This window comes from Camponotus vicinus, unplaced genomic scaffold, assembly GCF_025532165.1.
Source record: "Camponotus vicinus isolate PSW18456_S1 unplaced genomic scaffold, iyCamVici1.0 SCAF_10, whole genome shotgun sequence".
Classification (NCBI taxonomy): domain Eukaryota; kingdom Metazoa; phylum Arthropoda; class Insecta; order Hymenoptera; family Formicidae; genus Camponotus; species Camponotus vicinus.
The window spans coordinates 10888144-10913852 of NW_028141946.1; the positions used below are offsets into that span (position 1 = coordinate 10888144).

General features: G+C 29.2%; 1 protein-coding gene, 2 long non-coding RNA genes and 2 pseudogenes across 3 annotated transcripts; 2 read left to right on the forward strand and 3 right to left on the reverse strand.

The window, feature by feature from the left end:
- Positions 1-11725: 11725 nt before the first annotated feature.
- On the reverse strand, positions 11726-13496 carry LOC145960582 (uncharacterized; annotated as a pseudogene).
- A 794-nt stretch (positions 13497-14290) lies between these two features.
- Positions 14291-15844, forward strand: LOC145960043 (uncharacterized; annotated as a pseudogene).
- A 3715-nt stretch (positions 15845-19559) lies between these two features.
- On the forward strand, positions 19560-22900 carry LOC145960467 (SNAPIN protein homolog). Its single transcript, XM_083079968.1, has 3 exons — positions 19560-19846; positions 19926-20161; positions 20534-22900. Exons 2-3 carry the CDS (start codon positions 20010-20012, stop codon positions 20574-20576), a joined length of 195 nt encoding a protein of 64 aa, XP_082936094.1. The 5' UTR covers positions 19560-19846; positions 19926-20009; the 3' UTR covers positions 20577-22900.
- LOC145960466 (uncharacterized) lies at positions 21845-22898 on the reverse strand. The gene is made up of 2 exons (XR_014435371.1): positions 22634-22898; positions 21845-22238 (listed from the first exon to the last, which is right to left on the reverse strand). It is a non-coding gene; the product is annotated as an uncharacterized LOC145960466 (long non-coding RNA).
- A 289-nt stretch (positions 22901-23189) lies between the features above and the next one.
- On the reverse strand, positions 23190-25304 carry LOC145960469 (uncharacterized). Its single transcript, XR_014435372.1, has 3 exons — positions 24837-25304; positions 23994-24044; positions 23190-23225 (listed from the first exon to the last, which is right to left on the reverse strand). It is a non-coding gene; the product is annotated as an uncharacterized LOC145960469 (long non-coding RNA).
- Positions 25305-25709: the final 405 nt, after the last annotated feature.

Here is a 25709-nt window from a genome sequence, read left to right on the forward strand (position 1 = left end):
GGACAAGCTATAGCGGCGAGCGGCAGTTGAGCCGCCTACGCCCGGGAGCGCCGCATTCTCCTACCACTGCGAATAGCCGGCACGGAGTAGGGACCAGAGGGTACCTCAGGGAGCGCAGCTCAGTCTTCCGCGCATTTTGACCTGGAGCTCTCGAGAAGAAAACAACTAAAGCGATCACGAGCGTATTACAGAACATTTTCGAGTCGAAAAAGAACTTAGTCGCAGGATATTTTTCCGGACTAAGAACTTAGTCTAGAGAGCAGTCGAATATTATAGTATACTTTAAGAAAATAAAGTGTCTTTGAACCATCACTTGGGTCTTCTGCCAATCATTTGTCACCGGTTCCTCCGACTCTCCTACAGGGACATCGCCGAGGCAGACCGTCCTCCACGGAGATTCATCGCATATCCTGACAGCAGTACTTTTGAATAGGGACGAGATTCCTACCGGAATAGCAAGGGCCGCAACCGACCGCGAAGACACACTCTTCGACCTCTCTTTCGCACCCTTGCCCCCGGAGCTAAATCCAGAAAACAACAACGGCAATCTCCCTGCGATACCAGCTGGCGCAGAGTCCGAGGAAGAGGAAATTGAATCTGCGGGTTCGGACACATCAAGCGACGCGTCCACAATAATCATTGATTTGGACGACCGAACGGACGGAATTCCCTTGGGACTGCTCCGCGCTTGGGAGCGAAACGGGGAAATAAGGAGGAGCCCAGTGACGTTGGATCGACGGGTCCAAACTTCACCGCCGCCTAGCCTCCCACGAACCCCAGACTCTTTTCCGGGGTACTCGCCGCCAAATTATTCTCCTGTCTTGCCTGGAGAAGTAGATATAGATTCCCCAAATATCATTCCGAGTGAAGAGGACTTCATCGATTATGAAATTAACCAACTTCTTGATTATTTAGATAGCGAAGAGTTCCTCGATTCTATTGTCGAACCATAAAATCCTAAATAACCTTTGAATACACATATATACAAATATATTCAATATACATATATACCTTTAATGTAAGGGAACGAGGAAGGATGAGATAAATAAAAGAGAAAAAAAAACAGAAATTTATAAAATAATAAATTTGCATATTTATTTGTCAACCTTAAAATACCTCCGAAAAGAAGCGTCCTACAGATCCAGAATCTCCCGGCGTCCCAGGGTATAGCCGGCGTGGCAGGTTGCCCTGAAAAACAAAATAGAGAGATATAATATTGTTCGTCCCTGCACGGTGCGCCCTGCAGAATCGTTGAATAAACGATCGAATAGGACGTAACAAACATAAATTTTGGTGGCAGCGGTGGGATTTGCCAAAAAGGATCTAAGCTTCTGAGAGGAAATTAAGTGTTTGACGAATAAATTTTTATAAAGTGTTACGTCCCGCAACGAAAAAATTTAAAATTTTACTTATAAAAATATAATCCCTACCAATTCTCTCATCCTATATAATCTTTGCGAGATATCATATATAATTACTATATATTTGCGTCATAATATTATATATAATCAATATATATACGTCAAAATTTAATAATATTCAGTTCTCATATAATCAAAATACTAGTAATCACCAGTACTAACCGAAAGCTGGACTTATACACATCTATCAACCAAGAAAAAGTAATAGGCTCTTTGAAACAGTCATTTATAATAATCTTAAAAGAATTTCAATATATATATAATTATTATTTATGCAATTTTAATAAGACTGCAAAAGCCCACACAATCACCTTAAAATCGCTTATGAAATTTCATAAATCAATAGCAAAATACTGAAAATATATATATATATATATATATATATATATATATATATATATATATATTTATATATATATTCGCCATAATCTCATATTAATACAATACATTGATTGATGTGGTATATAGCCAAAAAGATATTACAATGAATTAGCAGTACTGGTACTGGTCGTATATAATGATATTTATCTTAATAATTAACTTTACTAAGAAAAGAAATTTATTCGAAATTTTATTATCAAGAAAAACTCTCAGCAAATCACTCTAAATAATGTAACCGTCAAAAACATTTGCAACAAGACTTCGTATGAATCGGTATACGAACAAATCCGTCGGTAACTGGCCTTATAGCCTCTTGTGCGTTCCTTTATTCCTCCATTCTTCTGGTAAATTTGGCATGGGAAAATTTCCATAGCCATAAATCCCGAAACCTGAAAATAATATAACTAATTAGTATTTAGATAAATAAAGACATAAATCAATAAACAATGTAAAAACAGATGACCAGTAACGACTAAATAATAATCTTTTGTAAAATAACAAGCTTCTTTTAAAAAGAAAATGATTTAAATAATTCTTAACGAATAAAATATAATTTGTTTCGAAGAATAGTATAAAGAATTTCGTATCTTATATAATCTTTACTTGTAATTATATATAATCACTATAAATCCACTTTATATTATATGTAACCAATATATATAGATATTCACTCAATATTCATATTATTCAGTTATCACATATAACCAAAAAAAGATATCCCTATGCGTGTATACGCGCTTACTACAAAGGAAAAGGCATAAATCAAAATATTTTATCAAACGATACTCACCTAAATTCTATTAATAAATGATTTTGTGAGCCCATGCGTATCTATTTAATAAATAGTATGTTCAGTTGTCATAAGAGATGCAGCGATTATAAATTTTGAAACCTGAAAATCATATAATTAATTAATATTTTGGGATAAATAACCTACAGTAAAAATACTAACAAATGCTCCGAAAGTGAGCCACATAAAATATTAATACGAATAAAATATTAATACAAAAATTTACAAAGAATCATCAATAACAAAAGGAAAGTTATAAAGTTAATATTCTATGTACATATAAGAATATGAAACAATAAATAAATGTACCAAGTCAATCAAAAATTAATACCCATGAATAATAATTGTTACTAAAACAATACGCTCTAAAAATCAGTAATAATATTCAGTAATAAAATAATTAACAATATATATTTTATATATATTCAAAAGAAACAAAATTAATTTTCCTTGACTAACTATTTTTCCAAGCGTGATAATAAATCTTTAATACCATTGGCCAAATATGTCTGTATAAAATTCTAATTATTATTGAACAACATTTAACTTTGACTATTTAATTACAAAATGTAAATGGCCAATAATAACTAAATAATAATCTTTTATAAAGTAACGAGCCTCTTTTAGAAATTAATGATTTAAACATTTCTTAATAAAATATAATTAATAAAATATATATATAATATAATTAATGAATAAAATATAATTAATAAACAAAATATAATTAATCAAGCAAGAATTTCCTTTAAAAATCCTAGATTATTTTAATTTTTGGTCCTCGTAGAGTTCCCGTAAATATATATATATGTTCACTATCAGGAAGTAATTTTCCTCAGAGTCTTGATACCTGAAAAATATAATAAATGTATAAGAAAATCTACTATAGAAATTATTAAATAAACCATTCAAAATATAATACATACTTACACACTTTTTATGATCCTATATATATAATATTTATCCTCTTCCTAATAATGTAAGACAACTTCTTATAAATAAGTAGCAAGAATTCCAAGTCCCAGCAACTGAAAATAATAATCAAATAATATTTGGCCGTATGAAAAATTAACTTAACAAAAATATACTAAAAAATCAATCTATACAAAAATCTATAAAAGTTTGATTGATCAAAATTACTATATTAAAAAGGTTTAATATTTTATAAATGTATATAATTATATAGGAGTAAAAGAAATCAAATAGTAAAAGAAGTATAATAAATCAAATATTAATATATTAAATTTCAACAATAAACATATTAAATTAAATAATAACTACTAAACAATAACTAAATAATAAAGAAATGTCAAGAAATTATTATGAATAAAATTTTATACGTAACTCTTTGCTGCATGCAGAATAATAAGTCACCCTATAAACATAGCCTCCACTTGGTTGTCCACCGGGTGTCCCAATATTTTCATCACCTAACGAAAACGCTATACGGAAAAATAAAAATATATTTATTAATAAAATTCCTTAGAAATATATTTCAATAACAAACCACAAATATGCCTCCTCAGATATATAATCAACAGACTACATCTATCGAAATTTATACACGAGACCTCAATAGGTAGTAGTACGTGAAAGTGAGAGAGATCGCACTATCGGGTGACTCGCGCGAGTGAGAGAGACAGCGCTATACGTAATACCATATATAAAAATTAATAAGAATTAAATCGCGAAACAAGCTCGAATAGATTTGTCACTCTTATTATTCGTATAAATACATATGTAGTTATTAATAAAAATTTAAAAGATAATGCATTAAAATACTAAAGGTACATAATATTATACATGAATACATATATTATATATATATATATATATATATATATATATATATATAATATATATTTTATAAATATATGATATAATTAAATAAAACCTTTAATTCATTAATTAACTTATCAAAATAATAAACTTACCAAATAAACTTCCGAAATAATTCGCACAGATTCCTCAAAATCCTTTCAATCCTGCATATTCTTATATGGTTTAAGCCTGTCTGTTGTCCGTGAATAATCCATTGGTCCATATTCCTTCCAACATATATATATTATATATGTAAATGTAACCTATACAAATAAGAAAAATTCAAATAATAACACGTTTAAACTCTAAGCATAAGAACATAATAATTAACACGTTATAAAAATCTCTTTTCATATACGTATATTCTATGCAGTTATTCAAATAAAACTTCACTACATAATAATAAATTATATAAAATCTAATTTCTTATCCACCCATTATTGCCAAATAATACATATATTTTTCATTTTGATTACTTAATTGCAAAATTTTATATACAATTAAAATATAATAAGTAAGCAATGATAACCAAATAATAAACCATTTTCATTATGTGAAAAGCTCAACATTAATTAATGTATATATATATTTAATAAATGACCGGAAGTTGTCAAGTCAAGCACATTCAAAATAATATTAAAATATTCCAAAATATCCAAAACTTATCCGCAATTAGAGGTGCATAGAGTTAATAAGTCATGGCCAGACGATCATATGTGAGTATTTTGATCCGCTCCGACAATAGTCTAATAAACGTTCTATATTGTCGATTAAAATACAGCCAAGCTATAAATGATATGCACCCTCGAATATCTTCTGTATAGAATGTCGTTTTACAAAATATCTGAAAAATATAATAACTATATAAGACAAATATATTAAATTATTTAAATTATTAATAATTATAAATAATAAAGATTCTGATTTAATAAAACCAATAATGCAAAATAAAGCTCATAACTCTTTACTGTGTGCAGAATTATAAATCTATATAACTACTAAATAAATTTTGTTATAACAAAACTTTACACATATATAACACACATGAAATATAAAGTTTAAATAATAATAATACAAGGTAATAAATATACATATTAATAATAATAATGAATGTATGGTCTTATAAAATTCATTATGCATAATTTTATTATTGAGACGAATAATAAGTCTTCTTATAAGAGCACAAGGCTAAGTCCAGCGTACCGCGTTATCTCCCCTATTACTTTGTTATCTCCCCTAATGTTTTCGACGTCCGCGCCGAGTCTTAATGCGAAAGGGACTCGCGAATATATAATGTATGAATATTATAAAGAGCGCCTTCTTATTGCAAGAGTAATAAGTCATTACGAAATTATAAATTATAAAAGAATATATATATATTATATGTTAAATTAATCCATATCATTAACTAACAAAGATCCAACAGTAATGCAATTTTTTTAGCAAACTTTCAAGCCTTCAAAAGAGAAATAACAATATGTATAATACATATTTAATTAATAAATAATCACAAAATAAATTCAATAATGAAGTTAAAATTTTTAACAACTACATTTATTAACTTTTACAAACAATATATATAAGTATATATATATATATATATATATATATATATATTCTATACAATTAACAAGTAAGGAATATATGAATAAATTATAACGAATGAAATTATTAAATCGATTTATAAAGCGTTATAAATTCACTCACCAAAAGATAAGCGACCCTCCGAGCTTCATCCGGTGCAGCTGCACATGAGCTCACTCAGCGATAAGATAAGGCCTGGCGCGACTGCCTGGCGCGACTGCCTGGCACGGCGAACACCTGCATCCGGTGATAAAACAGCTCGCCACATCCTTTGTTCCAAGAGCTGAATAATAAAAAGAATAATTAATACACTTTTATATTATAATGTAACACAATTATTATTAACAACTATCTAGACCATGCACCCATATGCACATACATATATACATATATCGTATAATTATTATATAGCAAATTGTAATTATAATGGTTTATAACACCAGAATTTGTTTATAACATTGTTAACTAAAACTATATAATTAATATAAAGAAAGTTAAAAATTAATTCTAAACAGAACATGCTAGAACAATCATTCACACTTCTATTGAAAGAGGTTGAAATTCTACATTAAAAAATATATGCATGCAAATTATTAAAATTCTGGTGACTAAAAACCTATTGTAAAAGCCTTACCTTTTGTAAAATGAATTAACGAGCTCGATGCACGGACAATACTGACAGCTCCGTCGTCCCCACTATCCCCACGCAAGAGCGCGGCCACCACGTCATAGCGCGCTCGAAGAAGAAGGACAGCTATAGCGGCAAGCGGCGATCGAGCCGCCTACGCCCGGGAGCGCCGCATTCTCCTACCACTGCGGATAGCCGGCACGGAGTAGGGACCAGAGCTCTCTGAAGAACAAGAACAGTAGCAGTCACGAACCATTTAAAATCGAAATAAAGACTTAGTCTCAAAACATTATTCGACTTAAAAACTTAGTCGCGAGAGCTGTAAGACAGTAGTATACTTGAACAATAAAAGTGTTTTATTTGAACATCATCGCGGTCTTCTGCCATTTATTTACTACCGGCTCCTTCGACTCTCCTGCCAAGGCATCACTGAGGTCGACAGTCCACAGCGGAGGTTCGACGAGCACTTCCAACCGCAGTACTTTTGGGTAAGTACTCGTTTTAATTATTCAATATTTTCCTTTTTCATCTCTCGTGATCTGCAACCATCAACCGAATATTATTATTATTTTTGCATGACATATTGAAGAATTTTATTACACATAATAGTCAACAACTTACCTTCATACAATTCCAACGTCTCTTCCTTCTGATAACACGAGTACGTTGATTGCCTTTGAACGTTAAACGCTCAGTCTGTCTTTGGTTTTATCCACAAGAGTGAATCGTCGCCTTCGACTTGTCAATCGATGTGCATTGGGTAGCCTACCCTACCCCTCTGCCGTTTCCGCGAAGAATTTTCTTTAGAGGAATTTTCTTTACGGACTCTGTGCCGCTGTGACGTGACGTCTTGCACATCGAAACTTGTCGTAGAGCACGGGACGCGCTCTTTAAGGACCGACTGACACATAGTATGATAACTCTGGTTTAGTATAATATATTAGAGGAATTATTTTATAATAATAAAACTAAACCAGCAGGCACGGTATCCATCTTATATTCAAATATCCCTGCACTCCCTTCTTTACCACGTCACTGCATGAGAAGTAACTAATTAATAATTTTCTCTTATAATAAGTGAGGAGTCGCGATTTCAGAATCTGTCCTGTCTCTTTCTCTAAACCGGTTACGAAACTTTAGATTTACGCGGTACATTCTTTTTTGACAGGTGACCCCTCGAAATTTCCATCGTAAGTATTAGATGCCGCGAAATAATTTCAAATTATCCTTTCGATAAAACAAATTTTAAAACTTAAATTATTTCAATAATAGATGGTAAACGCATTACGCATCGATCCAGTTCTCCGTCGCGAGATCCCCTTCCATCGGGCAGGTATAAGGCGTCGCGAGTATTTCCGACAGCGTCTGTTGAGAGACCGACGTACTGTTCCTTACCATTTATACATAGACCGAGATGAAATTCCGAGCGAGATAATTCGAGCAGTCAATGATCGTGAAAACACCCCACACGACCTTTCATTTGCCCCTTTGCTCCCCGAACTAAACCCCGAGAACAGCAGACAACTCCAAGCGATACCGGCTGGAGAAGAACCGGAAGAAGAACAGGAATCGTCAGATAGTTGCTCTGTCAGTTCAACAGCTTCCACAATTGTCCTCGACCCGGATAACCTTACTGCTGGAATACCACGGGGATTACTCCGAGCTTGGGAGGCCAACGCCGAAATAAGGCGGGACAGGCAGGTCCAAACGTCTCCTCGTCGCCCTGATAGCCCGGCCTCATTTTCAGACTATTCAACCCCAGATTATTCCCCGGTCAGACCCGGAGAATTCGAGTTTGACCCCGTGGATATCTCCCCAGCAGAAGAAGGCTTGGCGGACCAAGCGGTTAATCATTTTCTGGACTATCTGAACAGCGAAGAATTCCTAGATACCGTCGACGACATGTACCATACCTAATTCAACAATAAATTGTTCACCTAATATATTTCTAAGGTTAACCAAATATATTTCTAAAGGAAAAATCTAATATACATATATATATATACACTGCGATTTTGTATTCTCAATACAACCATAATAAATAGGGAAATTTTATAAAGGAATACAATAACAAGGATTCAACTCATATTTATTTGTCAAACCTGAACACCTCAGAATAAGCTTCCTATAGATCCTAATCTCTCGGCGTCCCAGGGTATAGCCGGCGTGGCAGGTTGCCCTGAAAAACAAAATAGAGAGATATAATATTGTTCGTCCCTGCACGGTGCGCCCTGCAGAATCGTTGAATAAACGATCGAATAGGACGTAACACATATAATTAATTGTAAATTTACATTAATGTGACATGAACTTTTGTTTAAATATGTGCAAATTGTTATAAAGTTAGTAGAACTTTTTTTATGTTCACATACTTAAAAATTTATTTTTTTGATATTATATATTAATATTCTATATAATGATATATATTAATATATAAAGAAATTTTAGAAATATTTTTTAATATTACGTTTTTATAAGAAATAATTGCTCTATAATATCTCATAATTACAAAAATAGAATTCATAATAATTGTGTTTTAATATTGATACAAATAATTATGTGCATATATAATATTTAATATAATTAATATATTATTACAGGAAATTCTCAGAAAACAAGTTCGAATAAAATAGGAATAAATAATGATAATGAGATTATTGACTGCAATATTGTGAATAATATAATACAAGATGAAAGTATTGTGTCTTTGAATAGTACTTTACATGCATCAAATCAGCACGATCAAAATGGAGCGGTATATTCGTTAATAAGTCAAGAGTCAATGATAGAAACAGAATGTCACAGCACATGTAACGTACAATATAATAATGAAATTGAAAATTTAAATAAAGGTTTGTTATTGAAATTATACAAATATTCACGATCATACTTATATATAATTGTAAATTTACATTAATATGACATGAACTTTCGTTTAAATATGTGCGAATTGTTATAAAGTTAGTAGAAAACTTTTTTTATGTTCACATACTTAAAAATTTATTTTCTTGGTATAATAATATATTAATATTCTATATAATGATATATATTAATATATAAAGAAATTTTAAAAATATTTGTTAATATTACTTTTTTTATAATAAATAATTGCTCTATAATATCTCATAATTACAAAAATAGAATTTATAATAATTGTGTTTTAATATTGATACAAATAATTATGTGCATATATAATGTTTAATATAATTAATATATTATTACAGGAAATTCTCAGGAAACAAGTTCGAATAAAATAGGAATAAATAATGATAATGAGATTATTGACTGCAATATTGTGAGTAATATAATACAAGATGAATGTACTGTGTCTTTGAATAGTACTTTACATGCATCAAATCAGCACGATCAAAATGGAGCGGTATATTCGTTAATAAGTCAAAAGTCAATGATAGAAACAGAATGTCACAGCACATGTAACGTACAATATAATAATGAAATTGAAAATTTAAATAAAGGTTTGTTATTAAAATTATACAAATATTCACGATCATACTTATATATAAATTTATTTGAAAATGAGTTCTAAAAATTCTTTAATTTTTTATATTTTAAACAAAAATATCTGAAAATTCGAGGAAATTTAAAAAATGCAATATATAAATTTGAAATATTTGTATAGATACTTTGTATATATTAGATATATATTAGTATATATAAGTATATATTAAAAATAATGAAGGAAGGTATATGCTAAATAATAAATGTATGATTAAGTTTCATAATTACTTAAATCATTTATTAGATACTGCCCAAATCATTTCTGATAACTTACTGCCTTGGGATTGGAATGAAAATACAATGCAATTTGAGGTGTTTGAACCCAGTTCTAATGATTTACAATGCATTACTTCAAATATTACACTTGAACAGTCTCTCGAATCTGATAGATATGTTTCCACTGAAGGTACATAGTTATTTAAAAAATAATAATAAGCAAAATTATCATATAAAATACATATTTTTTTATTTTATAACTTTCATGTATTAATAATTTATAATTTATATGTTGAGAATAACTATATATATATATATATATATATATATATATATATATTATTACAGAATATGTTGATGCAAACACACAAAACAATGATTTAGAAAATACACTTGACAAGAACTCTTCTTACGTACCATCGAGCAATTCGTCTGATGAAAATATAATTCAGACTGAAATCAATCAAACAACAGGTGCTTCCCTCAAGGAGGTTAATAGTTCAGAAAATGTATCTAGTGGATTAGATATCAACGTCATTAAACGTAATAGGCCATTGTGCCCGAGATGATGCCGAAATGTTCGTTTTATCAACTGATGCAGACACCAAAAAACATTTTTGCATGTACTATAATACTTTTCAAAGCAAAATAGCTCGTCACCTTGAACGAGTACATGCTAATGAGTTAGAAGTTCAAAAATTTAAGCATTTGGCAAAAGGAACTGCAGAGCGACGAAAAATTATAGAAACACTTCGAAGACGTGGAGATTTTTACTTTAAGGGGTAACACCACTCTAGCGGCCGAAAAAAAGGCCTAACTTTGACGATTTTTTTTGGGAGTATAATAAAAGGAATGGGAATTGTTTTTAGAGGGTTTATTCAGCATATATGTAAGTATAGAAAAAAATTTTTTATTATTATTTTTGTACAAAATGGCGGCGAGAGAGCCAATCTTCGAAATGATCTTTTTAAAAAACACTTCCAGTAGCGAACAAATTTCTCGTGAAATATAAGACCTGGAACAAAAAACCAAAAAAATTTAAAATCTATATACTATTGGCTATAGAAGTACGTAGGGATTTTTTATTTAATCAAATTTTGTAGAAACGGTGCACTTTTGAAAAAAAAATTCGGTTTTTTGCCAAAAAATAAGCAGTAAATTGTTTATAAAATAAAAAGTTTACATCGAATCGAAAAATCCCTACGTACTTCTATAAAGGATGTAATTGTGAAGCTACTGTCAAAATTTCAAACTGATCCATGGAACCGTGTTGAAGTAATGTGTTCGCTAAGATTGAAAAAAGCGGTTTCTAGAAAAACACGTTTAAAGTTTTACGAGCACTTAAATGCTTGAAATTTATGTTTACCTTTAATCGGTGATGCCTGCACCATACATTTGGCCATCCAGATTGATGCTCGCCTCTTCTTCTTCATTCCTGGATGATTTTAACAGCAGTCGGGCCTCTTTTGCAGCCTCAGTCAGCGATCGCTCCGAATACTTGATGCGGCGCTCGTCCGTTTCGACGCAGAAATTGTAACAATTCGTCCCAATTTTCATGCTTAAATTTTGCATGAGCCTCATGACACTTGATAGGCCATCATTATATGTGCCTACAGCAAAATATATGGCAGTATCAAGCTCATGCTTGCCACTGGAGGTCGATTTCGGAGCCATTGACCAAACTGTCGAATTAAAACTCTCGTTGCTATTTTGAGTATAGCCGCCGATGCAACGAGTAAGCAGATCGTCGCTGCTTAATTCTTCGTAAATTGGTAAAATAGCTTCAAAAACTGTAGTCGAGAGAGCTGGTTTATGCTTGTAATCTACACTATCAATGGCCTGTGCCTTTTGCCACGAGCACCACGAATTTTCTCCGGACGGGCATTTTTCGTGCTGCGGTTTCTCGTCGGTTGATAATTTATGGAATAGCGTCGCATAGATTTAATTCCGCATTTTTTCTACGGAATCATGATTGCGACGTATAGCTAATCCATAATAAATTGACAACTCGTCGATCAATTTACCTGTTAACTTGCCTTTTCCTCCGAGCCCTTTTGTCATTTTTTTTAAATTGCGAAGGCGAGTACCCATTCGCTTTTGTACGTGGTCGATGCACTCTTTCTTCATAACTGTGAAATCAGCATAAGGCTCTGAATCCACGATACCTTTGAAAGTTTTAGAATCTCCGTCCCCCACGTAATTTGCATATTTTAAATTGTGCAAAGAATTTGAGCGCTGGAACATTTCTATAACGGCGTCCACCTCCATCTTTCCGGCGGAGCCCTCGTGGTTAGCTTGGCATTCGTTTTCATGTGTTTCGGCCCATTCCTTGTAATTCTCAGTGTCTTTTTGTTTCTCCCAAAATTCACAAGGTTTACAATATTTTGATTTTGACAACAACATCAACCACTTTGCCGGTAAGCCAAAGCTTTGCGGCGGTAAGCTTTTTTCCAATAAGCGATACGAATCCGAAAAGTGACGAAAAACCCCGCTTTCTCCACGAACCATCACCAGATACAGTAATACCATCTGTATTCTCTTTCTCATCACTTTTTTTCTTCTCTTCCTGAGCTGCAGTTTTCATACTGAGCTGACAAACCGCCTCTGCTCCAATAGCGATCCTTTTAACGACTCTGTCGTAGAATGATTGAAAAATTGGCTGTGGGAGATCCATAAACGCGCAAAATTTCATTATTCCATTTAATCCTACTCCGAGTAGCCGCATAGCAAGCACAATTCGACGATTAATATCGTATCCTTTTTCAATAAATGGAGAACTAGGAATATAAATTTTGTCACATTTTTGACACGAAATCACAATTTTAAAACCCAAGCCACGCTTTGCAGACTCGGTGAATGTCACTTCAGATTTGCATTTTTTACAGACAACAGCTTGCGATATAGCGGAGAAAACGGCTAAAAAGTTTAAAATTTGGTATCCAAATCCTTCTTCTACTTCAAATTCTTCAAGGTCCATTTTTGATAATTTGCGAGCCGATGTGCCAGCCTTCTCGACGTCCGGCATCTCCAGTTCGTAACAGTTCAACGGTCGCCGCTTTGAAATTCTCGGTCTCTTTAAATTACTAGCACTTCCCATTGGGCCTTTTTTCTCCTTATACATTTTTCTTTTATCACTCATCTTGTTTATTTAAAATTAACTCAGAAACAACGAAATATATATGAGAAAGCAATGGAAAAATCAAAACAATGCGTATGCTTGGCGTCACTTTGCAGCTGTACTGACTCACACATACAAGTTTATTACGGCAGTAGCGTACCCTGGTGACCTTTTAAGTAACCTTAAGCATCTTCTGCACTATAGGTAACAGGGCCACTTATTATCCTGAAAGGTATAAGCAGTATAAAAGCGATGAATCAGAACGCGCCGCGTTAGTGATTGACCGTGCTCAAGGGGCGCTCCGAGGCGCTGCGGAAAAATAGTTGGCAGAGCCTTTAAAAAATTTTTTTTTACTATAGAACCAAGTGCATATTGTTTTTATGATGTTAAAGCATTGTTTAAGCAAAAAAAATCGATTTTTTCAAAATCCTAGAGTGGTGTTATCCCTTAATGTAGATAATACACGAAATGATGGTGAACTACTCGTAGAAAGACGTTCTAAGAAAAAATATAATAGATTACCTTCTGATTATTCTGCATGTCCAAAATGTAAAGCATTTATATTAAAGTGTACAATGAGACATTATTCTCAAAAATGCATTGGTCCTAGAAATAAAGATACAAGAGCGATATCTGTTTTAGGAAGGACGGTAATTGGTCGAATACATTCAGAAGCAAATAATGCTTTAAGATTACGTGTTTTTCCTGTTTTAAAAGAAGACAATATAGTGCGACTCATACGTTACGACGAATTAATTATTGCATTTGGAAATCAACAATGTGAAAAGTATAAAGTATCAGAACATAATGATGCAATGATAAGGCAAAAAATGAGAAGAGTGGGCCGTTTATTACAAACATTAAAAAATATAAATATCCTGAAATTACAGACTTTGCTTCCATTTATTTCCCACGATATAGCAGTGCCTGCATTGAAGCAATTAACACATTAGCAGGTTTATCTTTGTGTGGAAAATTTTATTAAATTCCATCATTAGCATTATCACTTGGAGGTTTAGTAAAAGAACTTGGAAAAATTTTGATTAACAGATTCATTAGAAAAGAAGAATATGATAAAAAATTACTTGCTGAAGATTTTTTAAAAGTATTTTCCGAAGACTTTACAACACATATTACTAAAACAATATCCGAGACGATAAATCAAAATAAAAGACGTAAAAAAATTGTTTTGCCTTCAAAATCAGATATAATTAAACTTCATAACTTTTTAAAGAAAAACGTCGATCAGCTTACGATAATTTAAAAGAAGAATTTTCTTATGAGGCATGGCTTACACTTATGAAAGTAACATTGACATCAGTACAAGTGTTTAATCGTCGTAGAGCTGGAGAAATACAAAGAACACATATTGAAGATTACAAGGCTTACGAAGGAATTAATTATTAAACTAATGAAGTGTATGAAGCACTTTCAACACATGCCAAAGATATAGCTAAAAAATATGTTCGTTTTACACTAAGAGGTAAACTTGGACGAACGGTACCAGTTTTATTGACAGGAGAACTGAGAGATTGCATAGATATGATATTAAAGCATAGGAAAGCTGCTAAAGTTTTACGAAATAATCCATATTTATTCGGTCTCCCTTCTCTTGTAAAGGATAAATACAGATATCTATTGGCATGTGATTTGTTGCGACAATACGCAATCGAATGCGGTGCTGAAAATCCTGAAACTTTGCGAGCAACTCAATTCCGAAAACATATAGCGACAATGTGTATTAATTACAATTTATCGGAAAACGAAATCTCATCACTCGCAAATTTCATGGGTCATGCTGATAAGATACATATGGTTCATTATAGGCAATCTATTATACAGAAAGAAATTTTAGAAATATGGCAGTATTTAGAAGCGGCACAAGGAATTGATCATGATGAAGATGATGGTGATAATTCAGATTCTGAATCTTCAGAGCTTAATAGAGATAATTGTGATGTCAATAATGATGTCAATAACAATGATGAAGATGAATCATTTAAAGAAACACATAATGATAACAATGAACAAACTCAGAATTTACAAGAAAATACTTTGAAAGGTTTGTTTATTTCTATATTTATTATTATTATTATTTTTAAACATTGATTATTGTGTTTATCTTTTTTCTTGTTTTTTTAGTTCACTCTAATCGTACACGATGGACTAAAGATGAAAAACGCGTGGTTCTTGATGCTTTTGGATATTATCTTAAAAAAGATGAAGCCAAACTACCTACTTTTATTCAAATCGGAAATCTTATTAAAAAGCATCCTTATATATTAAAGGGACGAAATGTGGCTACTATTAAAACATGGTTACATAACCAAAAACGTAATAATTTAGCTAACACTATTAACAAAATATAAATATGTTATAAGCACAGTACAAACACACGTACAAAAATCGTACCAAAAATTATATAATATATATAATTGTTTGCGTTTAAATTATATTTTTTATTATAAATATTACATAATATATATATCGTAGAACATGTTATAAACTTAAAGTATATTCTATATATACATATATATAGATATATAATATACTTTAAGTTTATAACATGTTCTACGATATACATATAAGTTATAGAAGTTTGATGTAAGTTATACATGTTCTGTGATAATATGTTCTATGATATGTGATATAACTTATGATGTGTTATTATGTTAAATTATTTTAATTTTTTTCATTTTGCTTTAAAATAGGTAATTACAAAATATGTGCAATGCATAATGCAATTTTATATAAAATAGAAAACTTGGTAAAATATAAATACAATAATTACTATAGTAATTTTTATAGCAATTATTGTAATTACTATAGTAATTATTGTATATTATATAAAATAAGTAATTATTAGTATTTTGTACAAATAATTATTTTGTAATAAATGTCTCATTGCAATAAATGTCTCATTTTATTCTGAAAACAACTTCCATTTATATATATTTATTTATATACATAATTATTTGAAAACATGTTACATTTTTTAAATATAATTAGTTGTCTATTATCGACATTAAATATTTGATTGTGAACTTAATATTTCAATATTAAATAATTACATTTTAAAACATAAAAAACATACATAATAATATATATATTAATATTATTAAAATATACTTTAATATTTTCTATACACTTCAAGAATAATGCATTTATCATTTTTGGTCCATTTTTACAATTAATTAAAATTTATTACATTCTGAAGAACTAGAATTTGAATTATATTATATTGCGAATTATTAATTATTATCACTATCAATTCCTTGAGCTGCTTATAAATATATACTTTATGATATTACTAAAATTTCTTTTTAAATAAGAACATATTAAGATAAATTTGCATAGATGCATAATGCATATACACGGAAAAATTAATCAATTATTGTTTAATACAAAGAAAATAACAATGATATCTTATATATTCGACATGTGATTAGTTAATTTTTTTATGTATATACATTATACATCTATGTAAATATGCGATACGCTTTGAGGGCATAACAAATTGTTCAATTACAATCAAACATTTTCACAATGTATAAGAATGTTGTGATTATTTAACATGAGATTCTACGGTTGCATTAAAACTTTTTTATGTGCAATGGTAGAGCGAAAAACAAAGAAAAAGAATACTCATTTTGAAGAGCATATTTTGCTTTGGTCACTGATTCAGTTTACATCGATCATTTGATACTCTTATTGAGTAGTGTATTTGAGCTGAATAAGAAATAATTAAACTAATTTAATAACTCTACTATTTAATACACATGTCAAACAATTAGGGTAAAGTAGATCATAATCTTGCCGCATTATATAACTTATATATCTAGAGGTACTTTCAGTATTTTTCCTCTGTTTATGATATTCATCAATTAGGGGGGGGGGGAAGAGAGAGAGGAAGAGAGTGATTTATATTGGGACAGAAATATTTCCTCTCTCTTTTTCAATACGATTCATGTTGTCTCTCTGTATATCTATAGTTGCAGTTAATGTAAATAGCTGATAATGCAATGCTCTTCAATTATTTTGAAATGTACTCTCTCTCTCTCTTCTCTCTCTCTCTGATACTCTCTGATAGTTTCTAACAATATCTCATATATACCAATATGTGAAATTTTGTTACAAAATGTATCAGAAAACACATTTTACAATAATTAAAGAACATTGACATAATCTTTTGCATATTAACTGCAATCATAGACATATGACATATAAGTATGGCATATGATATATGAGTGCAATTAATTGTATATATATCTCATATCATCATATATTTGTAAAATAATTTACTTCACAATTAGTAACATAGCACAAAGTGTTTTCCATTTAACAACAGTTGGTATAAACATTATTCTATCTTTCTTATTCATTGATGTTAAAATAAGGCAGAATGAGATTTGTATCGACTTGTGTCACTAAATGCACCGACGAGATACTATTAAAGACCGATGGTCTTATGGGATTTAGCGTGACCAGAAAAAAACGTGCAAAGTGCTGTTGTAGGTAACAATATCTTTACATTGTCGATAATAAAATAATGATTTGATACATAATTTGTCATTTTTTGAACAGGTACATAAAAGATTTATACATTTTCTATAATAAAACAATAGCTGAATGACCTAAAATACTCGTATGATTTAAATAACTCTTGTAATTGTCTTCAATATAATCAAAACGGCCGGTAATATCATTAATCTTCTATTATCTCTGGGCCCACCGGGCACACTTGGTGGTCACGAAAATTTACCCAGGGTTGTCGGTCTTTAACAGTATCTCGTCGGTGCTAAATGGAAAGTATTCACAATCGATAAGTGTTCAACTAGCAACGATACAATCATAAAATCAATACTATTGTGTGCATTTTATTTTTGATTTACATAATATTAAATAAGAAAAATAAAATTATAAAGATAAATAAAAATACAAAAATATAAATTAAATAAAAATATAAATATTTTTAATAAATTTATGTATATATTTCTTTTAAAATATATCGATGTAAAAAAATTGATAATTATGCACATTACAGATAGTCACCAGAGCGTCACCAATTTCAATCACAAAGCCGTATTAGCATCTTTAGACATTATTTAAGATAGTCTTGAAATAAAAATGGACTAAATGTAAATACAAGTCTTTCCATGGTCCTATTAATATATATATTAATATATCTACTTATTAAAAATGGTACCGATATAATACTTTACATATATTAAAGCTTTTTTCTGCAATAACTTTCTTTATACTATATACATTAGATATATTGATTTAATGTACACGTATGTAAACAAATGTTAAGTTATGTATATTAAGAAACTTAAATAATTTTTTTGGTCCCGCTAAAATACTATTCCCAAACATATATATATATATATATATATATATATATATATATATCCTTACTGGAAAAAGCACATCCCGAAATCACGTCACAAAATTAGATAATTAAATCACGTAATTAAAGACATAAATAAGTCAGGCCTGGAACCCCACAATGTCCCGGAATTTACCAATATACATCAAGAAATGTCTCGGAATAAATCATTTGACATATATGTATACATGTGTCAATATGTATACTAATAATTTTAATACATTATATAATATAAAAATTAATAAACTTACCAGATAAATTTCCAAATGCAGTATTATGAATGCTTTATGCAGCAGCCTCAATGCCATCTGAATGAAACATATTTTTATGCTTTGAGCCCGCATACTGCCCGCAAATAATCCATTGGCTCATATCCTTTTAAATATCCACATAATGTAAAGGTAACCTAAATAAAATAAAAGAAATCTTAATTAATTAATTAATAACAAACCTAAAATTTAAAAGTAAAGAACCGTAATAATTAATGTCAAAATAATAAATATATATAGTAAAAAGTAAACAATGCGAATAAAATAGAACGTGATCAAGAGACACGGTAGTGTCTTTGCTAAGTCCCAGCGTAAGCAAAATGCACTCCGTGTATTATTACGCGAGTCGGATTGAGAGTATAACTCGATATTTTTATTTCTCATATAACCGCTCAACGGATCGAGTTCTTAGTAGAATTAATCGATAGCTTGGGTTTAAATTAAATAATAAAAGTGTTTTTATTTTTGCGCTACGTGCTCTGTAAACGGAGATATCATGATGCAAAGTCTGAAATGTGAAAATTTCGATTAAGAAACGTCGTCATGGTCGTCATCAACTCCTCTTAACGTAACAAAGAAAATACAGAAATACGTTTCCAACGTCTGCCACAAGAATGCGCTAGCAGTGATTCACGCGACGCAGCATTAGTAGCGCTCTGTGGCGTTAACGGTGCTTATAAATATGTTGTAAAAGGTTAAGTGTGTCACTTCAGGTAATTATATAAAATAATTAATAATATACATATAACATTTATATATTTAGATTAGATTGTATCTATATTATTATTTCAGATTATATATATATATATATATATATATATATATATATATATATATCAAGAGACACGGTAGTGTCTACTTCACTACAGCTATAACATGGACGTGGACACAGCGAGTGACAATACATCTATCGACGACAAGATAGATGACTTTTGCGAAAATCCGACGCGGGATGCATTAACGGAAGGTCTTATGAGTCTCTTGAAACTTACGGTGGATCAACTGGACGAGAGAATTCGCGCCACAAGGTGACGTCAAGTTTTCTGTTTTCAGCGCGCATGCAATAATAGTAACATTTATTTTTCGCGTTTCTTCTTGCAAATTTACGTATATTTATTATTCTTATATTTCTTTCACAGTATGTACTATTTATTGCAAAATATATGTTTATTCATCGAATTGTAACGATAAAAAATTGCGATTTACTTACACAAGCGACATATATATCTTATTGTTACCTATTTTACAAGAATTCTTGAGCATTTTGAAAATCATTTTCAATTTTCATATATAATTATTGGAATGTTATAAAAAATTGTGCTTCTATCATGTACTACAAGTTGCGTACAAAAGTTGCGAAGAGTATTATTTTTTATGCATAACTATTCTCTTTGTTATAGGATATGTCAAATAGAGCTGAAGCAGCGGATTGTTATTACTTAACATTGATTACTTTGCAAGTTTTATAAAAGAAATTTCTTACAATTTTCACCGTAAATTTTATGGAAACTCCAGTAGTTAATTTATCAGATGAAGAACTTAAGACAGTTTATGATCCTTCTGAGGATTCGTATCTTTTAATAGATGATTTGGAAGAAGATTTAGACATTCTGCATGCGATGAAACCTGTGATTTGTTTAGAAATAGGTAGTGGTTCTGGTATAGTCATCACAGCTCTAGCAATGGCATTGAAAAAATATAATGCTCATTTTATTGCAATTGATATAATCATTATAACATAGAATATTGAAATTCAAAATTTCAAAATTAAAAATAATTTATGCTTTGCGAAAGAAAATTAAAAATGAAAAATAGTTTATGCAAAAGCATAGAAAGAAAAAATCATTATAACATAGAATATTGAAATTCAAAATTTCAAAATTAAAAATAATTTATGCTTTGCGAAAGAAAATTAAAAATGAAAAGTAGTTTATGCAAAAGCATAGAAAGAAAAAATCATCATAACATAGAATATTGAAATTCAAAATTTCAAAATTAAAAATAATTTATGCTTTGCGAAAGAAAATTAAAAATGAAAAGTAGTTTATGCAAAAGCATAGAAAGAAAAAATAAATACTCTATGCTATGATGATATTACATACACACACGCACACGCATGTACACATATACAAACATATTTTTATATCATCATAACGTAGAATATTTAAATTTTCAAAATTAAAAATAGCTTATGCTTTGCAAAAGGAAATGAAAAATAAAAAGTAGTTTATGCAAAGCATAGAAAGAAAAAACAAAGACACATTTATAAAAAATATTCTATGTTATGATGATACACACACACACACGCACAAACGCACACGCACAAACTAATCATGGAAGAAGTAATGGAGTCAGTAATTGAATTATCGTCATCGTTACATGTTGAGGCTGAAGCGATTTTAAAAGAAATCATCATAACATAGAATTTTTAAATTTCAAAATTAAAAGTAGCTTATGCTTTGCAAAAGAAAATTAAAAATAAAAAGTAGTTTATGCAAAGCATAGAAAGAAAAAACGAAAAAACACATTTATAAAAAAAAATATTCTATGTATGATGATGTACACACACACACACACATATACACACGCACACACACACACAAACATATTTTTATATCATCATAACATAGAGTATTGAAATTCAAAATTTCAAAATTAAAAATAACTTATGCTTTGCGAAAGAAAATTAAAAATGAAAAGTAGTTTATGCAAAAGCATAGAAAGAAAAAATAAATACTCTATGCTATGATGATATTACATACACACACGCACACGCATGTACACATATACAAACATATTTTTATATCATCATAACGTAGAATATTTAAATTTTTAAAATTAAAAATAGCTTATGCTTTGCAAAAGGAAATGAAAAATAAAAAGTAGTTTGTGCAAAGCATAGAAAGAAAAAACAAAAAGACACATTTATAAAAAATATTCTATGTTATGATGATACACACACACACGCACACGCATACACATTTAAATATTAATAAAAATTAAAAATATTATTTCTATAACGGGCTGAGGTTCTTGGATTGGAACTTCGGCCTCGGGCTCGTCCTCTCGACCGTCCCGCTCTAGCCCATCGTGCACGCGGTTGTTCTACAATAAAAGAAATATTTTAATGTTATTTTATTTGAATATAATATTTAAAGAAGAACTGCACGGATTAACTATATTGAAAGTTAATAAATCTAATTTTAATATATGTACATTCAGATTCATGAATTTAACATTACGCAAAATACTTTTAGCCTTTTAAAATATAAAAATAATTATTTGTGAATTAAAAATTTCTTTTGTAAAATATAATTTATACGACACAAAAATTCATGAAAATACAAATTTTAATTCTATAGAAGGCTAAAAATACTTTGGGCAATGTTAAATTCATAAATCTGAAAATGTAATAGATTTATTAACTTTTAACATAGCTGATTCATTTAGCTGATTCCTTTATAATTAACGTGCCAATTATATAATTCAAAATTATTTACCTCTTACTTGCCCCGCTGTCGTTATCGGTGACGACGGCGGCGGTGGCAGCGGTGACGACGCTGACGGCGATGGCAGCGGTGACGACGTTGACCGCGGCAGTGGCGGTGGTAGTGATGCCATCGTTGGTGGCGGCGATTCTTTTTGTGTTTCCATTAATTTTTGTGTTTCCATTAATTTTTGTATTTTTTTTTTAAGTATTATATTTTCTTTTAAAGCCGCTTCAGCCTCAACACGTAAAAAGGACGACAATTCAATTTCTGGCTCCATTTCTTTCATATTGTAGGTTCTGAAAGAATGGAAACATATAAAATACATATTATAAAATATGTTTAGAAATGATAGTAGAAATGATAGATAATAAATGATTAATCTTCATTTTAATCTTTTATTGTAATGCATATATGTATTGTGTGTGCAACACAAATATGAATTACAATAAAAAATAAGTAATTACAATAAGTGAATTACAATAAAAATAGTAAAATAAATTTTTATTCCCTTGTTATCTATCATTTCTTACGCATATGTATTAATAATATAATGTGTTACACTTACTTTTTAGGATTTTCTTCATTTTCCTTTTCGTTAGATCTGAAAATAGAAATGTATAAAATATATTGTACAATATAAAATATTTTTGTATTACAATAAAAGATTAAAATAAAAATTAATTCTTTGTCATCTATTTTTATTATATATTTCTATATTTTTATTATATATATGTATTACAATATGTATTACAATAAAGTGTTAAAATAAAAGTTAACCAAGTATTGTGTGTGCAATACATATGCATTATAATAAAAGATTAAGATAATAAAATATTAAAATAGATTATAAAACATTTTTATAATGAAATAATAGATTGTTATCTATCATTTCTATAAAAAATTTTATAATATTTTATTATTTTATATATTTTATTATTTTAATCTTTATTGTAATGCATATGAGTTGCACACACAATACTTGGTTAACCTTTATTTTAATCTTTTATTGTAATACATATATATGTGTTATACGCAGAAGTACATATAGTTACGTATCGCAACAACTAATGGTTAGTTTTAATTTTAATGGTCTATTTTAATCTTTTATTATAATGTATTTGTATTGCGCATGCAACATATAGTAATATATATGTATTATAACAATCATTAGTTATTGCGATGAGTAATTATATGTATTTGTATGTATAATACATATATGAATTATAAGACATTTAAATAAAAGTTAAACAGTATCATGCGTGAAACATATATAATAGAAGATTATAATAAAAGATTGAAATAAAATATATAAAATAATAAATTATATTATAAAATATCTTTATAGATATTATTAATAATCATTGCTTACCTTTTGTGAGTTTCATTATCATTAATTGCTGGTTCTTTTTCGTTTCTGGAACTGTAAATGTATAATATAAGTTATAAAATATTTGTATAAAAATGATAGAAAACGTATTGGTTTATCTTTATTTTATTCTTTTATTGTAATACATATGTATTGCATGCACAACATATACATATTACAATAACGAATTAAAATAAAGATAAACTATTTCATTTCTATAAAGATCTTTTATAATATTTTATTATTTTATATATTTTTAATCTTTTATTGTGCATATTTGTTGCGTGCACAATATTTAGTTAACTTTTATTGTAATGCATTTATATTGCTATATGTTGCGTGCACAATACAAATGTATTATAATAAAGGATTAAAATAATCATTAATTATTGCGATGAATAACTATATGTATTTCTGCGTATAACATATATTTTATGTATTATAATAAAGGGTTAAAATAAAGATTAGCCAAGTATTGTGCATGCAATACATATGCATTATAATAAAAGATTAAGATAATAGAATAATAAAATAATAAATTATAAAATATCTTTATAGAAATGATAGATAAGTGATTAATTTTTGTTTTTATCTTTTATTGGAAGTGAAAATATATAATATAAATTATAAAATATTTTTATAAAAATGATAGATAACGTTTTGGTTTATCTTTATTTTAATATTTTCTTATAATATGTATCACGCGTGCAACATATAATGTGTGTATTACGATAAAAGATTAAAATAAAGGTTAACCAATATTATCTATTATTTGTATATTAATAAAATTTATATATATATATATATATATATATATATATATAATGTATTTATATTCATGCTTACCTTTTGCGATTAGCCATTGTAAAAAGTGGAAAATAACTCACTTTTTCTCCGTTCCATTTATATATTCAATGATAAATTAGATAAGCAAAGCAACGATTATTCATTAATGGATTTATAAGTATTAATTGTGAATAATAAATGTAGATTTCTAATGACATATTGATTTGTAATTATCCGTTATTTTTGCAATAAGAATAGCAAAGAAGTTTGAAGGATCTGAATATCTATATAGTAAGCAAAGAGGACCGTCGAATTTTAATGAAATATGACGGGGGTGGTGGCGGGTTCTTTGCTCATTTATTTAAAGATGTTTAACATATAGTACAAAAAAGAGTGATATCCCTAAAAAAATTACCCTTTTAAAAAAAAGGTAAAAAAAGGTGCTAAGTCCGCGTAAAAAACAGTATATGTATTTGCAAAATAGTGTATTATTAACTGTAAAAAACTATTGTAAAAAACCTGTCTCCAAAATAGTGTTATTTTAAAACTGTAAAAAACCTATCTTCAAAATAGGATTATTTTAATCTACAAAATAGTTATTTTAATCTGCACAAAATAGTGTTATTTTAAACCGTAAAAAATTGTTCTACAAATTATTTTAATTTTGTGTAAAATTGTATATCCTACAAAAATAATGATATCAAAAAAATTGCGCTAAGTGAAAATAAAAACTTATAAAAATATTTTAACCAAAAGAAGTTATATAAAATGTTGTTTTAATTTTCTACATTATATCCTAGAAAAATGATGATATCCAAAAATTACGCTAATTGAAAATAAAAACTTAAAATATTTTAACTAAAAAAAATTGTACAAAATAATTGTTTTAATTTCCTACAAATAATATTAAAAAGTTGCGCCAACTGAATAAAA

What these genes read in the sequence shown, in the direction of transcription:
- LOC145960467 (XM_083079968.1), top strand. Translation starts at nt 20,010, where the DNA reads ATGGACGTGGACACAGCGAGTGACAATACATCTATCGACGACAAGATA. An exon ending in GAGAGAATTCGCGCCACAAG is followed by an intron (nt 20,162 to 20,533) that starts GTGACGTCAAGT and finishes TCTTTGTTATAG; the next exon opens with GATATGTCAAATAGAGCTGA.